Genomic DNA, 21,429 nt, shown 5'->3' on the forward strand with positions numbered 1-21,429 from the left:
ATTTCCTACATCAGTGAAACCATGTGGTAATGTTTACATAAGAAAAATGTACAAATCGGAAACGCTAAGGGAGGTCCTTAGATCAACCCAGTCCTAACAATAGACACATTTCGTACTTTTTGTTATTCTTGTAGAGAAGAAATGTTCAGATTGTCCGGCACAAAGTCGGAACTTAAAATAATCAGTGTTGTAAGTTTGTTATTGTTTCTCGAATCTTCAGGAGCATAGTGTGAGAACATGTTTTTAGGAATCACGAATATAAGTAATATTACATTCACCTCCTGTGCATTTTCTTCACCAAATAGATCAAATATTAAAACCTGTTGTATTCGATATACAATCATCAGAAATGTATGTAAGTACAATCAAGATCATAGCAACAGGGTGGACAAAATCGGGACAAAATTCGACAACCAAAAAACAACGCAAACAATGCGCCATATCAGGTGGACCTGATCAGCAGGTGTCAGGTCTACCTGATAGAGTCAGTTCTACTTGATGGTTTGTGTGCTCATCAGGTATCAGGTAGACCTGACATTCGGACCTTTTCAGCCGTACCTATCAGGTCTACCTGATAGTGTGTGAGCTCATCAGGTGTCAGGTACAAAAGATCAGTTCACTCAAGAGAGAAAAATCAGTTCAGTTCAATTTACCTTCATGCCCAGACGCTGATAGAATCGTGACAGTTTATTGACGGGTATACGAGCATTCAGTTCCATGTTACGTCGCACTCTGTTCTTCTTCTGTCGTCTAGTCAGTGTAGAGTGGGTGGGGTTAGGGTTAGGGTTGGGGGTGTTGGTCAGCTCGGGTCGGTTCTCCTTGTTGTAGTCCATGTCCGGAATGAGAGGGTTGCTGTCATTGCTGAAACCAGAAAGAAGACACATTAAAAAAATCTACCTTAAAAAAATAAAGAACAAAAAATCCGCCTTAAAAAAATAAGGAAAAAATAGAAGTAAAAAAAAAAAAAAAAAAAAAAAAAAAAAAATTTTTAAACTCTTAAAGTAAACCAGCTCCTTTAATTGTCCTCACGAGGCTGAATGCACCCCGAAAGAGCCAGCTGAAAGTGGTGTCCTATGCGGTCACCTGTCCAGATACCAGCAACATTCAACGTTGCTTAACTTCAGTGATCCGTTGGGAACAGGTGTATTCAACAGGCTATCGTCGCTGGCCAAAGGTGTTCTTAAGAACAATAAAATATTTTTATATGCTTTTCGTAATTCTGAAGATGTACATATTATAGGTACCCTTCAAAGGTATCTATTCTAGTTATTCTGAATTAGACTCTAGTGTCCATTATCTCTGAAAAGAAACCACAAGAGAAAATAAATCCAACACTGCAAATTTTATTATTATTTTTAAAAAATCAATTTCTTATCTTTTATTAGTTTTTTTTTTTTATTTATTTTTTTATTCCAAAAATAAAATCCACCAACCATCCCACACTCTGTGAATTTGATGTTGGTACAACTTGTTGACATAAAGCAACATTGGGGGAAAATGTCTAAACTCACCACTAGGGACCAATAGAACACTCGAGTTAAGAAACATCGAGCGTGATTGGTATTGGGCAAAGTTAGACGGTAAAGACCCGGTTGTATAAGGATACATTACACTCGCATTTGTGTAAGGTTTTCAGGAGTGAGAGGTGTGAAATGGTAGGAGGTCAGAAGAGAAATATTCACAGAGAAATGTAGTAGAACTGAATAAGTGGGGAAGCAAGGTCATTCAGATTGGACATAAGACAAATAGTTATTAGTTATTGGTGAATCAGCATCCATCAATCTATTATTCACCAGAAAATCAATACTTAGGACATTGAAACTTTGGTCCCTCCCGAATTTATTTTTCTTATCTAAAGGTAAACTACTTCCTTTCTTTATTTGAGATTTAGTGATCGTGTTATATTCTTTAAAATCCCAAGAAAAGGATATCTACCGTTCCATTTTAAGTAATTTCAAAATAATTTTGATGAAAAAACTTATTCCTACATAATTTCAAAACTGGCAAAATCAGAACAAAACCCCACTTGTATTGTCCCCCACTTATTCAGTTCATACAGAGTAATGAGCAAAGAACAGAATCAGAGAAATCCACTGAATACAAACACCAGAACTAGAAAGAGAGTAGAAAAATCAGTTCATTATGTATTTCAGGGCAGTGACGAATTACAGAAAAAAATACACATTTTGTCAAAATGAGGGGACAGTTAGCTATATAACATTTGAATAACATTCTTCGTTACCTTAAATTCAAATATTATTTTCACATGGATGTTTTTATAAGCCATAGGGAAAAATCTTCCTATTTCCTACATCAGTGAAACCATGTGGTAATGTTTATATAAGAAAAAATAATGTACAAATCGGAAACGCTAAGGGAGGTCCTTAGATCAACCCAGTCCTAACAATAGACACATTTCGTACTTTCTCTTATTCTTGTAGAGAAGAAATGTTCAGATTGTCCGACACAAAGTCGGAACTTAAAATAATCAGTGTTGCAAGTTTGTTATTGTTTCTCGAATCTTCAGGAGCATAGTGTGAGAACTTGTTTTTAGGAATCACGAATATAAGTAATATTACATTCACCTCCTGTGCATTTTCTTCACCAAATAGATCAAAAATTAAAACCTTTTGTATTCGATATACAATCATCAGAAATATATGTAAGTACAATCAAGATCATAGCAACAGGGTGGACAAAATCGGGACAAAATTCGACAACCAAAAAACAACGCAAACAATGCGCCATATTACACCCTTACACGCTCAATAATCCACCACAATACACGAACACACACGTAGAAGAGATTCTCAGCACCCCCATTTTTGGACTCGGGCAAAGCATTTGATTTGGTACCCTGTGGTACGCCATCAACATCTGCCGTATCTTCAATGATTGTACCGGAAGTCACTCAATAACTTCCACAGGATCAGGTCAATACATGCGCGCGCATCCTCGAAACTGTCATGCGTTCCGGACTGAATGCTTTGGTGAAGTAGTTGCGACACGATGGACTTCAGGGAGCGTCTATAAGGCAACCCGAACGAATGGGGGAACAGCACAGAGGTGTCGATAATGTTGGAGTGGATGAGTTTGAGAGCGCGCAAGTCGTTTTCCAGACCGTGGCCAACTATGATGCTGTCCTTGGAGACAAAACCCATCAGATCATTCTGGACATCTTTGAGAGTCTTGTAGGGGTTGCGAATGAAATCCTTGGCCGAGATGCCGCTGTACTTGGTGTTGTAGTCGATGATCTGGGGAAGAACACAGCAGAGGAAACGGGTTAGATCTATTGTTAGCACGACGTATAACTCACCCTCAGATCTACAGTATCATGAAAGATACCAAACACTTAGGCCAGCAACTCACTATCAAGTCCGCCTGTTAGGTCTTCCTGATACGTGATGAGCACACAGACACTATCAGATCTGACAGGCACGGCTGAAAAGGTCTACCTGGCCTTAAACATAAGATTGTAGACCCCCCTGGTCTATTTGAATAAGTGTAATTTGAAAAGTGAGAATAATGAGAAAGAGAAAAGAGAAAACTAATGAGATCTTTTTGTCTGAAGGAAATACTATTTTATTGGACAGTTACGAACTTGTGACGGTATAGATACTGTGTGATGAGACCGGCACTTGGCCTAACAGACTGCCACGGTCGTGCGCGTGCGCAGAAATATTCCAGTACTTTTGGCATTTAAAAGAATCTCTCCCTAAAAACCTTTTACTTCGGTGTAGGTGTTTGGTTTTCCTTACCTCGCAGTCAGGTTTGACCAGTGTGTTATAGATGAGTCGTCCATCTACATTGACCACAGTAACCCTAGCTACTTCCAGCCCATGTACGGTATAAACCATCTCTGTGTCCAGGGCATACACGCCATAGCCATTGGGAGGTGGGGACTTGCGAGGCTTGGTCTTCACGTAGCCCTCGAGTGGCCCGTTGATACCTGAAGGAATAGGAGAGAATAAATTGATTAGGTATTATTATTATGTATTTCTCGAGGTTGAATAGAGGAAACTGTAACAACGGAGCGTAAGACGTCCGATGTGTCTGGAAATCCAAGAAAGGAGGACAAGATAGGAGAAAGTCATCTGTTCCGACAACAAACCTCGTCTCTTTGGAATAGAGGAGGAGAACTATCGATAGCACTATCGATAGTTTTGACTATCGAACGCTATCGATAGTTGAGGCTTGACTATCGATAGTTTTCGATGGTTTTTTTCTGCACATTTTTCGTTTGTTTTGGTCGTTTTAGAAGTGAAAAGTATAAAAAAATTGTAAATAAAAAACATAGATGTATACAAATCTATGAAAAAAATATATTTTGTTTAAAATAAAATAAAAATAAGAATAAATAAAATGTTGAAATTAAACCCTGTGACCTAAATTAATACGTGTACAGTTAATAATTTTCTTTAAATTAGGTTAGGTTAGGTCCGCTGTGTAGGAGAGGGAGAGAAGTCTCGTCCTGTGTCTCGACACGAGCCACGGAGAGCGAGACAGTAGTGTTGTCATCTGTGAACAAGTAGAGGATAGTCTCGGTTAGAAGTTAGATGGGAATCATGACATTAAATTTACAAATCAATGGACAAAACAGTTATTGAAGGAAATTTCGAATGTTGACCAATAAAAAACTATCTCTCCAGCCTAGTTAGATTGGTGGGTTGCGCGCCTGCCTTGTAAGCGCTAGGTCCCGAGTTCGATTCCTGCCTGGGGTGAACTTTATCGTAACCAGATTAAGGTCTTTCTCAGAACGGCTTGCTTTCCCTATCCTGTCCTCCTTCTCTCTTCGATTTCGGGAGGTTAAGAGCTCCGTTGTTACATATTCCTCTATCCAACCTCTTAAAAAATAGGTAGATGGTGTAGCTGATAGACTACCACAACAGCACCAGAACCAAACAGTTATACACCTATCAACCTATGCAGAGAGTACCTACTAACTCTCTAATAGAGATATCATAGTAGATACCTATTGAGCGTCGCTTACAGCATTACCTACGCTACCTATCAATTCACTTAAACAGTATTGAAAATCAGCTTAGATCAAAGTCTTCAAATTAAAAAACAGCAAAACGCTTTCTTTCAGAAAAAGAAACTATTAAAAAAAAAAGCAATAAGCAAAACACTTTCTTTCAGAAAATAGAAAATCTGGAAATTTTGAAAAACTGAAAAAAAATCCCAAAAAAGTAAACAAACACAAAAAATCATCCGTTAGGACATCTTATGAGAGAATTTCCTATCATTAAATTAGTAGGGTGAATTGATGGGAGAAATGTCTTAACGGAGGTTGGTGAAATGCAATTTTCAACTTTAATTCCCCATCAGTGCTTAATGATTCAATTAAGGCTTGATTGAAGTTTGGTGAAATCGGCTAAAAGTCTTTGACATCCATGTCCATTTGGGGATGGAAAAGTTTGTTCAGAAAATTACCGCCTCGGACGGGATTTAACCCAGTTTGTACCTCTGGGTTGAGAATCAGTGCTCTTGACCACGTGGGCACAGAGGTGGGTAACCTACGAATATGCCAAAGTAGATATCTAGGTATCTAACTATCTACTTATTTCGGAACCGAGGTAAACAGTGTTAACAGTTGAGTCCGCTTCTGTTTGTCATTTTATACAGAATGTAAAACTCGCACCGCTTTATCCTCTATTGCTTCCTCTAATTCCCTATACCGTAATGTGAGTGCATGAACTCTATACACTGTTAGAAATAATATACATACAGGGTGTTCAAACTTTAATGTAGGGCCTGCAGTTGGGGACTAATATACAGAATGTTCATCTGAAGACGTGAAAAAAAAGGTTTGAAAGAGGGAATTGTAACAAGGAAGGTCTTATCGTCCCAAAATCGAAGAGAAAAGGAGAAAGTCAGCCGTTTTGAGAACAAATCTCATCTGTTTAGGATAAAGCCTTTCCTGTTTAGGATGAAATCCGACCCGGGCGGGAACAGAACCCGCGACCTAGCGCTTACAAGACAGGCGCGCTACCTTCCAAGCTAACTAATCTGGCCTTTCGCAGTTTGACTTTTAAAAAAGTCAGGTAGAGCATTTACAGGGTTGTCGTCTCGTACAGTTTAGGTTCCCTGAAAGTTTGCATTTTTTTTTCTGTCTACCCTGTATACGATGAGTTCAGAAAGTAGTTATTAGGTATAATTTAGTATCATCATGCCATGTCACTGGTAATGATGCCATGGTAGAGAGTTCATCATCCAAAAGGTTTGACTTTTAAAATAAGTCAGGTAGAGCATTTACAGGGTTGTCGTCTCGTACAGTTTAGGTTCTCTGAAAGTTTACATTTTTTTTTCTGTCTACCCTGTATACAATGGGTTCAGAAAGTAGTTATTAGGTATAATTTAGTATCATCATGCCATGTCACTGGTAATGATGCCATGGTAGAGAGTTCATCATCCCCTTCGATTTTGGGACGATAAGACTCTGTTATTACATCAGGTCCTTCTATCAAACCTCTTTTTTCACGTCTTCAGATGAACATCCTGTATATTATTCCCTAACGTCCGGACTATACATTGCAGTTTGAACACCCTGTATGTATATTATTTCTAACAGTGTAGAGTTCATGCACTCATATTACGGTATAGGGAATTAGAGGAAGCAATAGAGCTGATAAAGCGGTGCGAGTTTTACATTCTGTATAAAATGACAAACAGAAGCGGACTCAACTGTTAACACTGTTTACCTCGGTTCCAAAATAAGTAGATAGTTAGATACCTACATATCTACTTTAGCATATTCGTAAGTTACCCACCTCCTACGTGGTCAAGAGCACTGATTCTCAACCCAGAGGTACATACTGGGTTAAATCCCGTCCGGGGCGGTAATTTTCTGAACAAACTTTTTCGTTCCCAAACGGACATGGATGTCAAAGACTTTGCCTTTAACCTTTAAGCAATACAAAATTGATTAAATTTCAGTGTTTGACACAAACTTTACTGAGGCCCTATGATCCATGGATTTAGTTTTTCTCTCCTTTTTGTATCTACCTTTTTTCATCAGATCTCCTCCTCCTTTTCATCTCTTATACATATCTTCCTCATTCACCTACATTTTCCCCTCTCCTTGCATATCTCGCTATAATAAAGGCGAGAAGAGAGTTATATGTATCAGCTACGGTCTAGGAACAGCGTTACAGCGCGAATTATATGGCAATGTAAACGCGGGTGCACTCAGCCACAACCGAACTCATTTCATTTGAGTAGTTTTCTTATGGGGTCATTATGCAAGCGGTAGGTAATGATTCGGTTCTCTCTTTTGTACTAATATTAGCGCTAGCAGAATACTGTAATGCTGTAAGCGACTGTGAATTGATAGGTAGCGTAGGTAATGCTGTAAGCGACGCTCAATAGGTATCTACTATGATATCTCTATTAGAGAGTTAGTAGGTACTCTCTGCATAGGTTGATAGGTGTATAACTGTTTGGTTCTGGTGCTGTTGTGGTAGTCTATCAGCCACACCATCTACCTATTCTTTAAGAGGTTGGATAGAGGAATATGTAACAACGGAGTTTGAACGGATTTTAATCATACGGTATCATTTAGGTATGGAGATGGAGAGTTACATATCAATTAGATACATAAATAGACATATAACTAGATAAATACTTAAGTATGTACCTACATAATATATATTGATGGATAGCTAGTTACATACATATCACTATTACATAGATGGAAGAGTTGCTAAGGTACCTACACATCAATTACTGGATACGGTAGCTAAATGTTTATGTTTATGAATGTAGAATTGTAGAGAGACAAATCTATAGGTACCTAATAGATAGATATACAGGGTGTCCCAGAATTTATGCTTTAATTGATTTTCTCGGAGCCTGTTCGAAATTTCGAAAAACAAAAAAACCCGAAACTTTTTGATTTTTGAAGCGGACATTTTGGCAATATCGCGATTCGCGAAAAATTTCGCGAAGCCCGCGAATCAGGTACCAACTTTGGATTTTTAAATTAGAACCCCTATTTTTTATTGCATATTCGTTTTCTACGTTAAATTTGAAGTATAATCGACTACTCACTCGAAATTAGAACCCCTATTTTTTATTGCATATTTGTTTTCTACGTTAAATTTGAAGTATAATCGACTACTCACTCGAATTTTTGCGATTCGCGGTTTTTGCGGAATTCGCGAAAAACGCGAATCACAAAAGTGCTTATAAAGTACAAGTGTGACCTATCAAATCTGAGTGTTTTTGCTCCCAAATCTTATGGTCTCATTATTTTTTCGATTTGGTCCAATATTTCGCTGTTTGCGACTTGCGCGGTGTTTGCGAAATCCGCGAATCCTACATGTTTTCTAAAGGTACGTGTGTGATATATCAAATCATGCTATTTTTTATCTTGTGGTGATATTATTTTTTCAATTCACTTCATTTTTGACTGTTCGCGGTATTCGCGAAATCCGCGAATCCTATAATTCATTTAAAGGTACGTGTGTGACATACCAAATCATACTGTTTTTTACTTCTAAACCTTGTGGTGATAATTTTTTTTTTTATTTTTTTTGACTGTTCGCGGTGTTCGCGAAATCTGCGAATCCTATAATTCATTTGAAGGTACGTAAAAAAAGGCATTAGATTCCAAAAATAACATCACAAAAATGTTTAGAAGTAAAAAATAACATGATTTGATATGTCACACACGTACTTTTAAATAAATTATAGGATTCGCGGATTTCGCGGACACCGCGAACAGTCAAAAATGAAGTGAATTGAAAAAATAATATCACCACAAGATTTAGAAGTAAAAAATAGCATGATTTGATATGTCAATTATTATAATCAATTCTATTTTGAACAATAGATAGTACGATGCTCGGTACTTGACTTAGATTCTTAGAACAATCGTGAGAGAATTCTGTCCATGTAGGATAGGAGATAGGGGGCAAGGTACTTGGTACTTAAACATTGAAGGTACTTGTACTTGTTTAAGTACTTGGTACCGTTTGGGTACTTGGTTTTGCCACTTATGAGAACATTGGTAGTGGGATGTACGCTTCATAAGTACACTGAGAAAAATGAGGAGGAGGAAAACTGAGTATAATTGGATGTCACAAATTTTAGGAGACTGACACCCATATTTATGAACAAAATGCTGGCTCTTAAGTTCGTACTAAGCATAGTCTCAAGGCATTTGATTGGTCAATTTTGACTTGAGACTGATCTAAGAAGATCATTCTTGTTCATAAATACGAGTGTTAGGGTGAAAGAACTCTATTCTCTATTATTGGGTTATTCCCCCTGATTTAAGGTGGTCGAATGCTACATGGATTCCTGATACCTATAGAGTTCCGTTTGGAACCCAGTCACTCGATTGGGCTTCCGGCACCCTAGTTGTTTTCTCAGAGTACTCTTATTAACTTATGTAGGTAAAGAGTCGAGTTATACTTACGAGTAATTACCCAAGTAGTATTAGGTAGGTACTTATAGTACTAACATTATACTAGTCTAATATACCTACCTATTAGGTACTCTTCAGTGCCTACTATTGCATAGAAGGTAGAAGGTAAGGCAGGTACTGAGAAGTAGGTAGGTTCTATTCAGCTTCCTGACTATGTCCATACTCTATACCTACCTGACTGACTGGAGAGTATATTAGGTAAGTACCTATCACTGGGAACTACTACCTAAAATTTTGAGCTTTACCTAAGTAGGAAGCACGTACCAGAACCTATGTAGGTATATTGTATACCTACCACTCTAAGGTAACTATGTAGGACGTAGAGAGAAATGAGAACAACATTAAAATAAAATAACGGAACTAGTGATTTGGTGAATACAGTCACTTTTTTCCCTAATTTATCATAGGTAATTAATAAATTTTGTCTGTTTATACTTAACTACTATTACTATTACTAGGATGTCTTTCCATTGCTACTGTTGCTAGCATCCTAAATACTCCTAAGCCATGAGGAAGATGTCTCTCTTATTAATCCATTGATTCAGTGACTATAATCAGTAATTATTGATTATAGTCAAGACCTCGGTCTTTGTCTAACAAACTCATTACCTTCTGGTTCGAAATCCCCTACTAGGTTCCATTTCACTTGAGCTCTCTGTATTTAAAGGTAGAAACACTTTCTATGTAGGTAGGTACCTCTAGAGTCAAATCTTGTAAACTAACTTTTGAGCTGCTTTTCAGCCCTTGTGTACGAGTATCTCGAATGACAAGTATACTTATAGGATATTCTGTCAAACCTTGCGGATGTAAGATGTAAGAATTTTTTTTCATGTCAAAATAAAATTGTTGTTAAAATATTATGTGCTACCTTTACGTAACAACTCAGACTGGTTAGTGAACACTGGACTATGAATAACTATTAACAGTACTATAACCATTGGTTAGTCAAATAAATAGAACATAAATATAGATAGTAGATTAGAATACAAGTAGATTAGAGTAGAATATAGTAGATTACTCAGATAGATTAGGTGAGTGTAGGATTTCGTGAATTTAGTTTTGCTGTCGGTCAGTTCACTTCCTCGTAATAAATTGTTTATAAACAAGATCTCCTAGTTATGAATACGAATGTGAAACGCCAAAGTCTGATGTGACTGTGATGAATCTGATGATTGATGAATGAGCATGCATTGACATAATTTTTCTTCCACACTGAGAAAAAACAGGGTGCCGGCAATCGGGTGACTGGGTTCCGGAACTCAATATCGGGAAGCTCAACAGTATAATATAGCATTCCAACAATCTAAATCAGGGTAAATAAGCCAATAATAGAGTTCTTCCAGCCTGAATTTTGAAACCCCATTATTATTATTATTATTAAACAATTAAATCAAACTTTATTTACATAATGATGGTAACATATTGTACATAGATATAATTAAAAAGAAACGGATGTAAGATGTAAGAATTTTTTTTTTTATGTCAAAATAAAATTGTTGTTAAAATATTATGTGCTACCTTTACGTAACAATCAGACTGGTTAGTGAACACTGGACTATGAATAACTATTAACAGTACTATAACCATTGGTTAGTCAAATAAATAGAACATAAATAGATATAGTAGATTAGAATACAAGTAGATAGTAGTAGATTAGAGTAGAATATAGTAGATTACTCAGATAGATTAGGTGAGTGTAAGATTTCGTGAATTTAGTTTTGCTGTCGGTCAGTTCACTTCCTCGTAATAAATTGTTTTAAACAAGATCTCCCAGTTATGGATACGAATGTGAAACGCCAAAAAGTCTGATGTGACTGATGAATCTGATGGTTGATGAATGAGCATGCATTGAAATAAATTTTCTCTCTCTCTCAGTATACCTACAACTATACATAGGTGCCTATAAATTGAACCTTAGTGTTCCAAAGGTTATGTGGCAGAGAATGTCCCAAGCATTAGCCTCATTCAAATATGTGGATGACTTGGCGTTGTGCAGAACGGCTAGACGGCCTGCTTACCTGACTATTTTATTACAGTCGGTTTTTTTAGGTTTTAGTAGACCGTGTTCTGGTTTCAATAGTTGTGTAAATTATACACATTACACAGTAAACAATAAAGGTACCTAATACTAGGTATAGTCTGGTGTGTTGAGACCATTTTCAGACGTTACAGTGAGTAATACCTAGGTGAAACAGGTATAGTCTGGGAGATAGAGACCATTGTCAGACGTTACATTGAATAATACCTATAGGAGGTGTAGTCTGGGAGATAGAGACCATTTCTGATTCATTTTCACTGTGAATCCTAGTTGTGAAATAAAATTACCTATTCACAAAGGTAGTTATCACACCATCTACCTATTCTTTAAGAGGTTGGATAGAGGAATATGTAACAACGGATCTCTTAGCCTCCCGAAATCGAAGAGAGAAGAAGGACAGGATAGGGAAAGCAAGCCGTTCCGAGAAAGGCCTTAATCTGGTTACGATAAAGTTCACCCCAGGCAGGAATCGAACTCGGGACCTAGCGCTTACAAGGCAGGCGCGCAACCCACCAATCTAACTAGGCTGGCGAGATAGTTTTTTTATTGGTCAACATTCGAAATTTCCTTTAATAACTGTTTTGTCCATTGATTTGTAAATTTAATGTCATGATTCCCATCTATCTTCTAACCGAGACTATCCTCTACTTGTTCACAGATGACAACACTACAGTCTCGCTCTCCGTGGCTCGTGTCGAGACACAGGACGAGACTTCTCTCCCTCTCCTACACAGCATCGAGACTCCCGCATCGAGACTACACAGCGTCGAGACTCCCGCATCGAGACTACACAGCGTCGAGACTCCCGCATCGAGACTACACAGTATCTATCTATTAGGTAATTATAGATTTGTCTGTCTACAATTCTACATTCATAAACATATAACATAAACATTTAGCTACCGTATCCAGTAATTGATGTGTAGGTACCTTAGCAAATCTTCTACCTATGTAATAGTGATATGTATGTAACTAGCTATCCATCGATATATGTAGGTACATACTTATGTATTTATCTAGTTATAATATGTCTATTTATGTATCTAATTGATATGTAACTCTCCATCTCCATACCTAAATGATACCTATGATTAAAATCCGTTCAAACTCAATTACCTACACTGAATTACCGGGTAGCTAATCGATATAACTTTCTGCAGTACAGGGTGAATCCGAAGTGAGAGACAACATGTAATAGACCTGATAATCCGTTCGACTGTGGCGCTCGCAACTTCTCACATAAGTTCTCACTTTTGTAAATTTCCATCACGGAAGTTCACATACATTTTCCACCAGCCTAGTTACAGTATAGTTACCTTGGAGAGTACAGCGACTCGACTTCTTTTTAAATGCTAGGTACGGACAGAGAGAGAAGACAGATTTTATCCTAAACAGATTAGGTTCAAGGTTCGTTCTCGGAACGGCTGGCTTTCTCCTATTCTGTCCTCCTTCTTTCTTCGCTTTCGGGACCATAAGACCTTAGCAGTTACAGTTCCCTCTATTAAACCTCTTCCTTTGTTGAAGCTGATTTCTCCTTTCTGTTTCACCCTATATATGTCAGCTACCTACATAGCTGGGGTACTGTTTCTATTTACAGTTAGGTCCGGTATATAGGAGGTAACATTTTGGATGATGAACTCTCTACCATGGCATCATTACCAGTGACATGGCATGATGATACTAAATTATACCTAATAACTACTCGAAGTTCAAATACATTTTCCACCAGCGTAGTTACCTTGGACTCCTTGGAGAGTACAGCGACTCGACTTCTTTTTAAATGCTAGGTGCGGACAGAGAAGACAGATTTTATCCTAAACAGATAAGGTTCAAAGTTCGTTCTCGGAACGGCTGGCTTTCTCTTATTCTGTCCTTCTTCTCTCTTCGCTTCAGGACGCTAAGACCTTAGCAGTTACAGCTCCCTCTATCAAACCTCTTCTTTTGTTGGAGCTGATTTCTCCTTTCTGTTTCACCCTATATATGTCAGCTACCTACATAGCTGGGGTACTGTTTCTATTTACAGTTAGGTCCGGTATTAGATTTTTTTAATGATTCTTCTTTCCGGTTTCAGCAATGACAGCAACCCTCTCATTCCGGACATGGACTACAACAAGGAGAACCGACCCGAGCTGACCAACACCCCCAACCCTAACCCTAACCCCACCCACTCTACACTGACTAGACGACAGAAGAAGAACAGAGTGCGACGTAACATGGAACTGAATGCTCGTATACCCGTCAATAAACTATCACGATTCTATCAGCGTCTGGGCATGAAGGTAAATTGAACTGAACTGATTTTTCTCTCTTGAGTGAACTGATCTTTTGTACCTGACACCTGATGAGCTCACACACTATCAGGTAGACCTGACAGGTACGGCTGAAAAGGTCCGAATGTCAGGTCTACCTGATACCTGATGAGCACACATACCATCAAGTAGAACTGACTCTATCAGGTAGACCTGACACCTGCTGATCAGGTCCACCTGATAAATAAATAATATTAGTGCTTATTTATACTACTCGCATAGGACTGAAAAGTCCCTTTACTCCAGCAGTAGGCTACTACTATTATTGTGGTCAAATTCTCAAATTATATTGAGGATAAAATTCCATACCTCGGCTGGGATTGAACCCACGCCCTCCTGTTTACCAGGAAAAGAAGAGAATTAAGTAAATTTTGGGAGAGAGAAATTTTGGGAGAGCAGAAAGTAGATTGGTAGAGAGGAAACTGAAAGAACTTTTCGTATTTCACTTGAATGATGAGTGGCTGGCCTTACATTGGGTTATTAACTCTATTATTGGGTTATTTCCCTGATTTAGGTTGTTGGAATGCTTCCCGGTAGGTATAGTGTTCAATATTAGAGTTCCGGACCCAGCCACTCGATTGGGCTTCCGGCACCCTATAGTTTTTTCTTCAGTGTAGCAGATAAATACAAATTATCTGCATAGGTTGATAGGTGTATAAATAACTGTTTGGTTCTGGTGCTGTTGTGGTAGTCTATCAGCTACACCATCTACCTATTTTTTAAGAGGTTGAATAGAAGAATATGTAACAACGGAGCTCTTAACCTCCCGAAATTGAAGAGAGAAGGCGGACAGGATAGGGAAAGCAAGCCGTTCCGAGAAAGACCTTAATCTGGTTACGATAAAGTTTACCCCAGGCAGGAATCGAACTCGGAACCTAGCGCTTACAAGGCGGCAACCCACCAATCTAACTAGGCTGGCGAGATAGTTTTTTAGTGGTCAACATTCGAAATTTCCTTCAATAACACTGTTTTGTACATTGCGTGTATTGTGGTGGATTATTGAGCGTGTAAGCGTGTAATATGGCGCATTGTTTGCCTTGTTTTTTGGTTGTCGAATTTTGTCCCGATGTTGTCCACCCTGTTGCTATGATCTTGATTGTACTTACATACATTTCTGATGATGATTGTATATCGAATACAACAGATTTTAATTTTTGATCTATTTGGTGAAGAAAATGCACAGGAGGTGAATGTTGTTGTTTACTGATGCAAAGGAATTGATTATTATGTCATTTTCCTACGCGCGTCCCAATATTTTGGAGGTGAATGTAATATTACTTATATTCGTGATTCCTAAAAACAAGTTCTCACACTATGCTCCTGAAGATTCGAAAAACAATAACAAACTTGCAGCACTGATTATTTTAAGTTCCGACTTTGTGCCGGACAATCTGAACATTTCTTCTCTACAAGAATAAGAGAAAGTACGAAATGTGTCTATTGTTAGGACTGGGTTGACCTTAGCGTTTCCGATTTGTACATTTTTCTTATGTAAACCACATGGTTTCACTGATGTAGGAAATAGGAAGATTTTTCCCTATGGCTTATAAAAACATCCAAGTGAAAATAATATTTGAATTTAAGCTAACGAAGAATGTTATTCAAATGTTATTATAGCTAACTTTCCCCTCATTTTGACAAAATGTGTATTTTTTTTTCTGTAATTCGTCACTGCCCTGAAATACATAATGAACTGATTTTTCTACTCTCTTTCTAGTTCTGGTGTTTGTATTCAGTGGATTTCTCTGATTCTGTTCTTTGCTCATTACTCTGTATGAACTGAATAAGTGGGGGACAATACAAGTGGGGTTTTGTTCTGATTTTGCCAGTTTTGAAATTATGTAGGAATAAGTTTTTTCATCAAAATTATTTTGAAATTACTTAAAATGGAACGGTAGATATCCTTTTCTTGGGATTTTAAAGAATATAACATGATCACTGAGTCTCAAATAAAGAAAGGAAGTAGTTTACCTTTAGATAGGAAAAATAAATTCGGAAGGGACCAAAGTTTCAATGTCCTATTGATTTTCTGGTGAATAATAGATTGATGGATGCTGATTCACCAATAACTAATAACTATTTGTCTTATGTCCAATCTGAATGACCTTGCTTCCCCACTTATTCAGTTCTACTACATTTCTCTGTGAATATTTCTCTTCTGACCTCCTACCATTTCACACCTCTCACTCCTGAAAACCTTACACAAATGCGAGTGTAATGTATCTTTATACAACCGGGTCTTTACCGTCTAACTTTGCCCAATACCAATCACGCTCGATGTTTCTTAACTCGAGTGTTCTATTGGTCCCTAGTGGTGAGTTTAGACATTTTCCCCCAATGTTGCTTTATGTCAACAAGTTGTACCAACATCAAATTCACAGAGTGTGGGATGGTTGGTGGATTTTATTTTTGGAATAGCTAGGAGTTAAGAGCGTCTGCCTGGTAAGCGCTAGGTCGCGGGTTCGATTTCTGCCCGGGGCGGATTTTATCCTGAAGGGATAAGGTTCGTTCTCGGAACGGCTGACTTCCTCCTAACCTGTCTTCGTTCTCTCTTCGATTTCGCGACTTAAAAGCCCTTGTAGTTACAGTTTCTTCTATTAAACCTCTTGAAAAAAAAAGAGAGAAAGAAATGGTATCGATTGTGGGAGTAAATTTGTGTGTGGAGCTGCAGAATTCGTGGTAATGCTACTTCAGTTAGCTAACAGCTAGCTTTTTGCTTTCCTCCTTCAATTATTGTTTCATTATCATGCTATTATGTTTGTACCAATGGATAAAATCGGAAGGAGAAGGGAAAAAATGGCAGCCTTTAGTTGAAAACCCCAATATTATACCAAATCTTCCAAGAAAAGCTGCTGTCGCTCATTTTAGGTTGCTCACTGGGCACGACTGTCTGGCTCAACACCTCCACAAAATCAATATCAAAGACTCTCCTATCTGTCCTTTATGTTCCTTGAATGCCCCTATGAACTCCTCACACCTAAACTTCTGTCCTGCCTTGGAAGCCAGCAATGACATTGTAGGGAAATATTGGGATGCGAGAGGAAAAATGGCCTAATGGTCAAAGATCCCGACATTTGCAACATACATACACATACATACTTTCTCTTTCATAGCTTCTTCATTCCTTTCCTTCTCTCTATTTCTTACCACCACCATACTTCTTCTTATTCTTATTCTTCTTGTTGTTCTTACTGAACTTGATTCGTTTTCTAATCCCCGTGCTTCCCTCCATATCATCATCTTCTCCTCCTTCTCCTTTCCTCTTCTTACCTCCCTTCTTATCATTGCTCAGAATCTCCTTCAAATCCTGGGGGAGAGAATAAAAAATGGTCAAGTTTATTTTTGGTAGAGAATATTCAAAAGTCTTAAATATTCTCCCATTCGTCTCGTGTGCTACGGAGGTCTTATGGTCCCGAAAGCGAAGAGAGAAGAAAGACAGGATAGGAGAAAGTCAGCCGTTCCGAGATCGAACCTTATCTGTTTAGAATAATATCCGCCCCCCGGCGGAACATGCAAGGAGTCCAGATATTATTTCTGGGGCGTCCAAACCCAATCCTTCCAACTGAGATATATTATGTGTCACGCCCATCTCACGGATACGGATAATCAAAAATATAGTTACTTACTCCTAAATAAAAAGCTCTGGGATCTTTTAAACTTGAACAAAATGGACTAGAATTTAAGGCTCACTATTTTGACAAAAAGTAAAAATATTTCAAGAATTAGACTTACTATTTTGTAAATATTTTAAGAATTAAACTTACTATTTTGTAAATATTTTAAGAATTAGACTTACTATTTTGTAAATATTTTAAGAATTAAACTTACTATTTTGTAAATATTTTAAGAATTAAACTTACTATTTTGTAAATATTTTAAGAATTAGACTTACTATTTTGGCCATCCGTTGTGCTTCCGATACTCGAGTGGTAAGTAGCATGACTTGATTCTCTTCGGTTTTATACAGGGGTAACTTCTTCCCGATCAGATGTTCAATTCTCTGATACAATTCTACGTCATACTGCAAGGAAAAAAAAAAAAAAAAAAAATAAAAATCAAGTTAAACCACAGGAAAATCAATCTACTGACGAAATCAGATCAAATAATACCTAAATTGAAATACTGTATTTATACAACTCTTGCCATCCTTATCCCACTCTTAAAGTTCCTTATTATTTTTAAACTTCCGCATATCCATTCTGAGCTGACACTCTTTGAAAAAAAAAAAAAAAAAAAAAAAAAAAAAAAATCCCGGCACGAAATTGGCAAGTCAATTCATAGAGAAAACTAAACGAAGACCGTGCATATTAGAAATGACAGATCTTGAATTGGTTAAGAGAACTAAAAATTGAACCCGAAGGTGCTAGGTTCAAATCACTTCCGAAGCGGAAATTTTCTGACTTATATTTCCGTTCCCGGAGAGGCATGGATTTAAAAGATTGTGTCTTAACTTAACCCCCAGAGTCTCAATAGCTGTTTAACCCTCTGAACCAATACTAACCTGAGATACAAACGTTATAGCCAGGCCTGATCTCCCGGCCCTAGCTGTTCTGCCTACACGATGTATATAATCCTTGCTATGAGTGGGGATGTCAAAGTTGATGACTACATCAACATGAGGGATGTCCAAACCTCTGTGAATAACAACAAGAGGGCAAACGGGTTAGTTTATGTCAAAAATTTGAAAGTTTCGAGGTAAATTGTGAAAATTTTACTATGGATTTCCTTCCAAGACCGTGAGATAAGTTGTAGGTCTTTCACACGGACACATAGAACAAGTAAAAGTAAGTATTCAAGTAATATTGTCACTTGAAAAAAAAAATCCTCATTTCCTTTTTTTAATTATTATTTAAGCAAGGGTCTTTTCATAAATTGAAATTTTATTTTAAATAAGACCTTGGTTAGACTGCGGAAGTCCTATAGGGACTTTTCACTCTCATTCGGGCAGTATAAGCAGGGTATATTCTGATCTATTTCCGAGTCCAAGTACCTACAGTCTTGAATTCCTCTTTTTTTTAGATTTCCTATGATTTTTCAAGTTGAAATTTAAATTTTCTTTTCATTAATATGTATTTCAAAGGAGGAATCAAACCTAAAAATGTTTGTTGTTGTTTACAAATGTCTGGAATTTTGACCACTAGGCCATTTTCCTAGCCACCTAAAAATTAATATCTCCTAATTCTCTCACCTGCTGGCAACATCAGTGGATATGAGAATGGATCTAGACTTTGCCTTGAATTTAGTCAGAGCTGCTAGTCGTTTATTCTGTGTCATCTGTCCATTAAGTGGTATTGCAGCTAGTCCTAAGGATCTAAGCAGGAGAGCAGTACGTACTGTATTCTGACATGTGGAACAGAACACCATGAATGAATTACCTGCAGTAAAAAAGAGGGCAGGGGGGTGTGAATAGGGAAAGTATTCATAATAAATCTTCTACTTTGACAAAGACATGGGTAAAAGTAATAATCTAGTAATGCTCTAAAACCTTGATGGAGAGATCTGTAAAAATTGAAGTCTTATGGACCCTAAATCAAAGAGAGAAAGAGGACAGAATAGGAGAAACCGAGCCGTTCCGAGAACGAACCTTGAGTGTTTAGGATAAAATTCGCCCCGAGTGGGAATCGAATCTTACACATAATACTTACAAAGCAGACGGGCCAACCATCTATGATAACAAAATTCAATTTGTATTTTTAATAAATCGTAGGTATTTTTGTGAAGTCTGGCTGGGGGACTTTAAACAAGAAGTATACCAGCCTGAAATTTCCCCTGCTAAAGGATTGTCGGCCCAAAGCAATAGCTCTAGCTAGGATGGTTGACACAGATTGAGAGGTTGACGAAAAATGCCGACCCCGTCTGAATACGGGACAAGGCAAGGAAGAAGACGTAGGTATTTTTGTAAAAACTCTAATTATGGACGCTAATATGTACATACCGGCCATTTCATTGAGTAAATGCACCAGGTACACGTCCTTGAACTTGAGTGGAATGAAGATGATAATGTGAAAAAGGATTGACTTGGAAGAATTTTCCAATTTCCAAACTTTTACTTCTTTTTCTTTTTCAACTTGGATCTGGCACAGGGGAGCGTGTTGAGGACGAGATTTTTGTGGGAATTTTGCTATAAATCCCACCATTAAAAAAAGATATTTAGTGGACACCTCCACTTTCACCGGATCCTGTAGTGATGCACGCTGTAACTTCTGAACTTTCTTCGTCATCGTGGCCGAGAATAGAAACGTACGACGCTCCCTGGTGGACACAATGAGAAATAGATTAAAAAAAAAGAGTAAGCTATAATAGATCAGTTGCGCTTACTTGGGTGGTGTTTCAAAGTCATAGAGCAGGAAAAATGAGGACCAACGGAATTTTCCTTTTTCTTCTACGACTTCTAGATCCCGAGATAAATCGATTTAAAAAATACCGGCAAATCGTAAACTTTGACGTCACGGCATACGCTCCCGTAGGCGATGACGTCACATCAAATGTCCCGAGAAAAGCTCCCTTGCAGGCAACGCATTAATGTGTTTGTGCGCATACGTTTCTGCGCAGTTCTGCTCCGCCGCTAGCGTGCTGCGTTAAGTCTGACGTCACAAATCTTTGAACTCTTTCATTATAAAAATTGAATTTTCGACCTTTTACAGTTGTTTTTTCGGAGTTTTGACCTCAGATTTGGATTTTTCCCAACTTTTTACATAGGAATCGACCATTTATTTATAATTTTTACCCACTTGCAACTCCTCCATTCCATACCCTGGCACATACTAGAAATACAGTACATCAGGGTTTGATGTAACTTTGATTGTTCCTCAAAATTTTATCTATTATATTCATTCAAACAATACTGTATTATTATATTGTTTGGATATCAAAAATAAACCTACAATAAAAAGTACTTAAAAAAAAAAAAATAATAAAAAAAAAATAAAACAACAGCTATATTGAACTCGTGTAATCTGTGTCGTAGCATGTCCATCCCGTAGTATGTCCCTCATCAGATAGCCGAGAAGAGACACACTACTTGTCATTTAGGTGCTGGGTCAACACACGAACACCAGAAAGTTGAAAGCAATCGAAAATCGAGAACAATTTGTTGTTGATAGTGGGCATCAAACCCAGGACCTTCTTTTTTTTACAAAAGAAGTTTGATACACGGAATTGAAACAAGTACTTAAGGTATTACCGTTACGAAATCAAAGAAGGAAGGAGAACAGGACAGGCTTCCCGAGAACAAACTTTCTCTGTTGAGAATAAAGTTCGCCTCTGGGTGGGAATTAAACCCATGATTAGAGCTTACAAGACAGGGGTGCTATCACTAGCGTTAGTCAGCTGCAAATGATTGATTCCGTGACTGGCTGTTGCGGGGCCCACTCAGCCTCGTGAGGAAAATGAGTAGCTATGACATGTAAATGCGCATAGCGACCGGTGCCAGCATGGTAGGTACACATTGGATGTTAGGATTATTGAGATATTGGGAAAAAAATCCTACAATGTTACAGTGAGCACCAAAGTTGTGACATAATGACACAAAGAAATTGCATTTACTTTCCAAGTTACCTAGGCAGGTAACATCTTCATTATTTTATTGTTATAAATTATTCAACCTTTTGCCCTCCATGTCAGGGAAGTCACACTCTCACCTTGGAATAACT

The 21,429-nt window shown here is 37.8% G+C and overlaps 1 protein-coding gene and 1 long non-coding RNA gene across 3 annotated transcripts in view; one reads left to right on the plus strand and one right to left on the minus strand.

Annotated features, from left to right (window-relative positions):
* Window positions 1-21,429, minus strand: part of LOC103514976 (probable ATP-dependent RNA helicase DDX47) — a 33,805-nt gene that overhangs the window by 791 nt on the left and 11,585 nt on the right. For both annotated transcript variants that reach the window (XM_026827808.1, XM_026827807.1), the window contains exons 6-8: window positions 18,279-18,411; window positions 17,670-17,798; window positions 17,048-17,084 (exon numbers count right to left, since the gene is read on the minus strand). In XM_026827808.1, the coding sequence (XP_026683609.1) occupies window positions 17,048-17,084; window positions 17,670-17,798; window positions 18,279-18,411 (299 nt within the window). The remainder of the gene's footprint in view (window positions 1-17,047; window positions 17,085-17,669; window positions 17,799-18,278; window positions 18,412-21,429) is intronic.
* On the plus strand, window positions 14,762-16,194 carry LOC108253104. Its single transcript, XR_001809666.2, has 2 exons — window positions 14,762-14,963; window positions 15,040-16,194. It is a non-coding gene; the product is annotated as an uncharacterized LOC108253104 (long non-coding RNA).

Source organism: Diaphorina citri, unplaced genomic scaffold (assembly GCF_000475195.1).
Source record: "Diaphorina citri unplaced genomic scaffold, Diaci psyllid genome assembly version 1.1 scaffold1251, whole genome shotgun sequence".
Lineage (NCBI taxonomy): Eukaryota > Metazoa > Arthropoda > Insecta > Hemiptera > Psyllidae > Diaphorina > Diaphorina citri.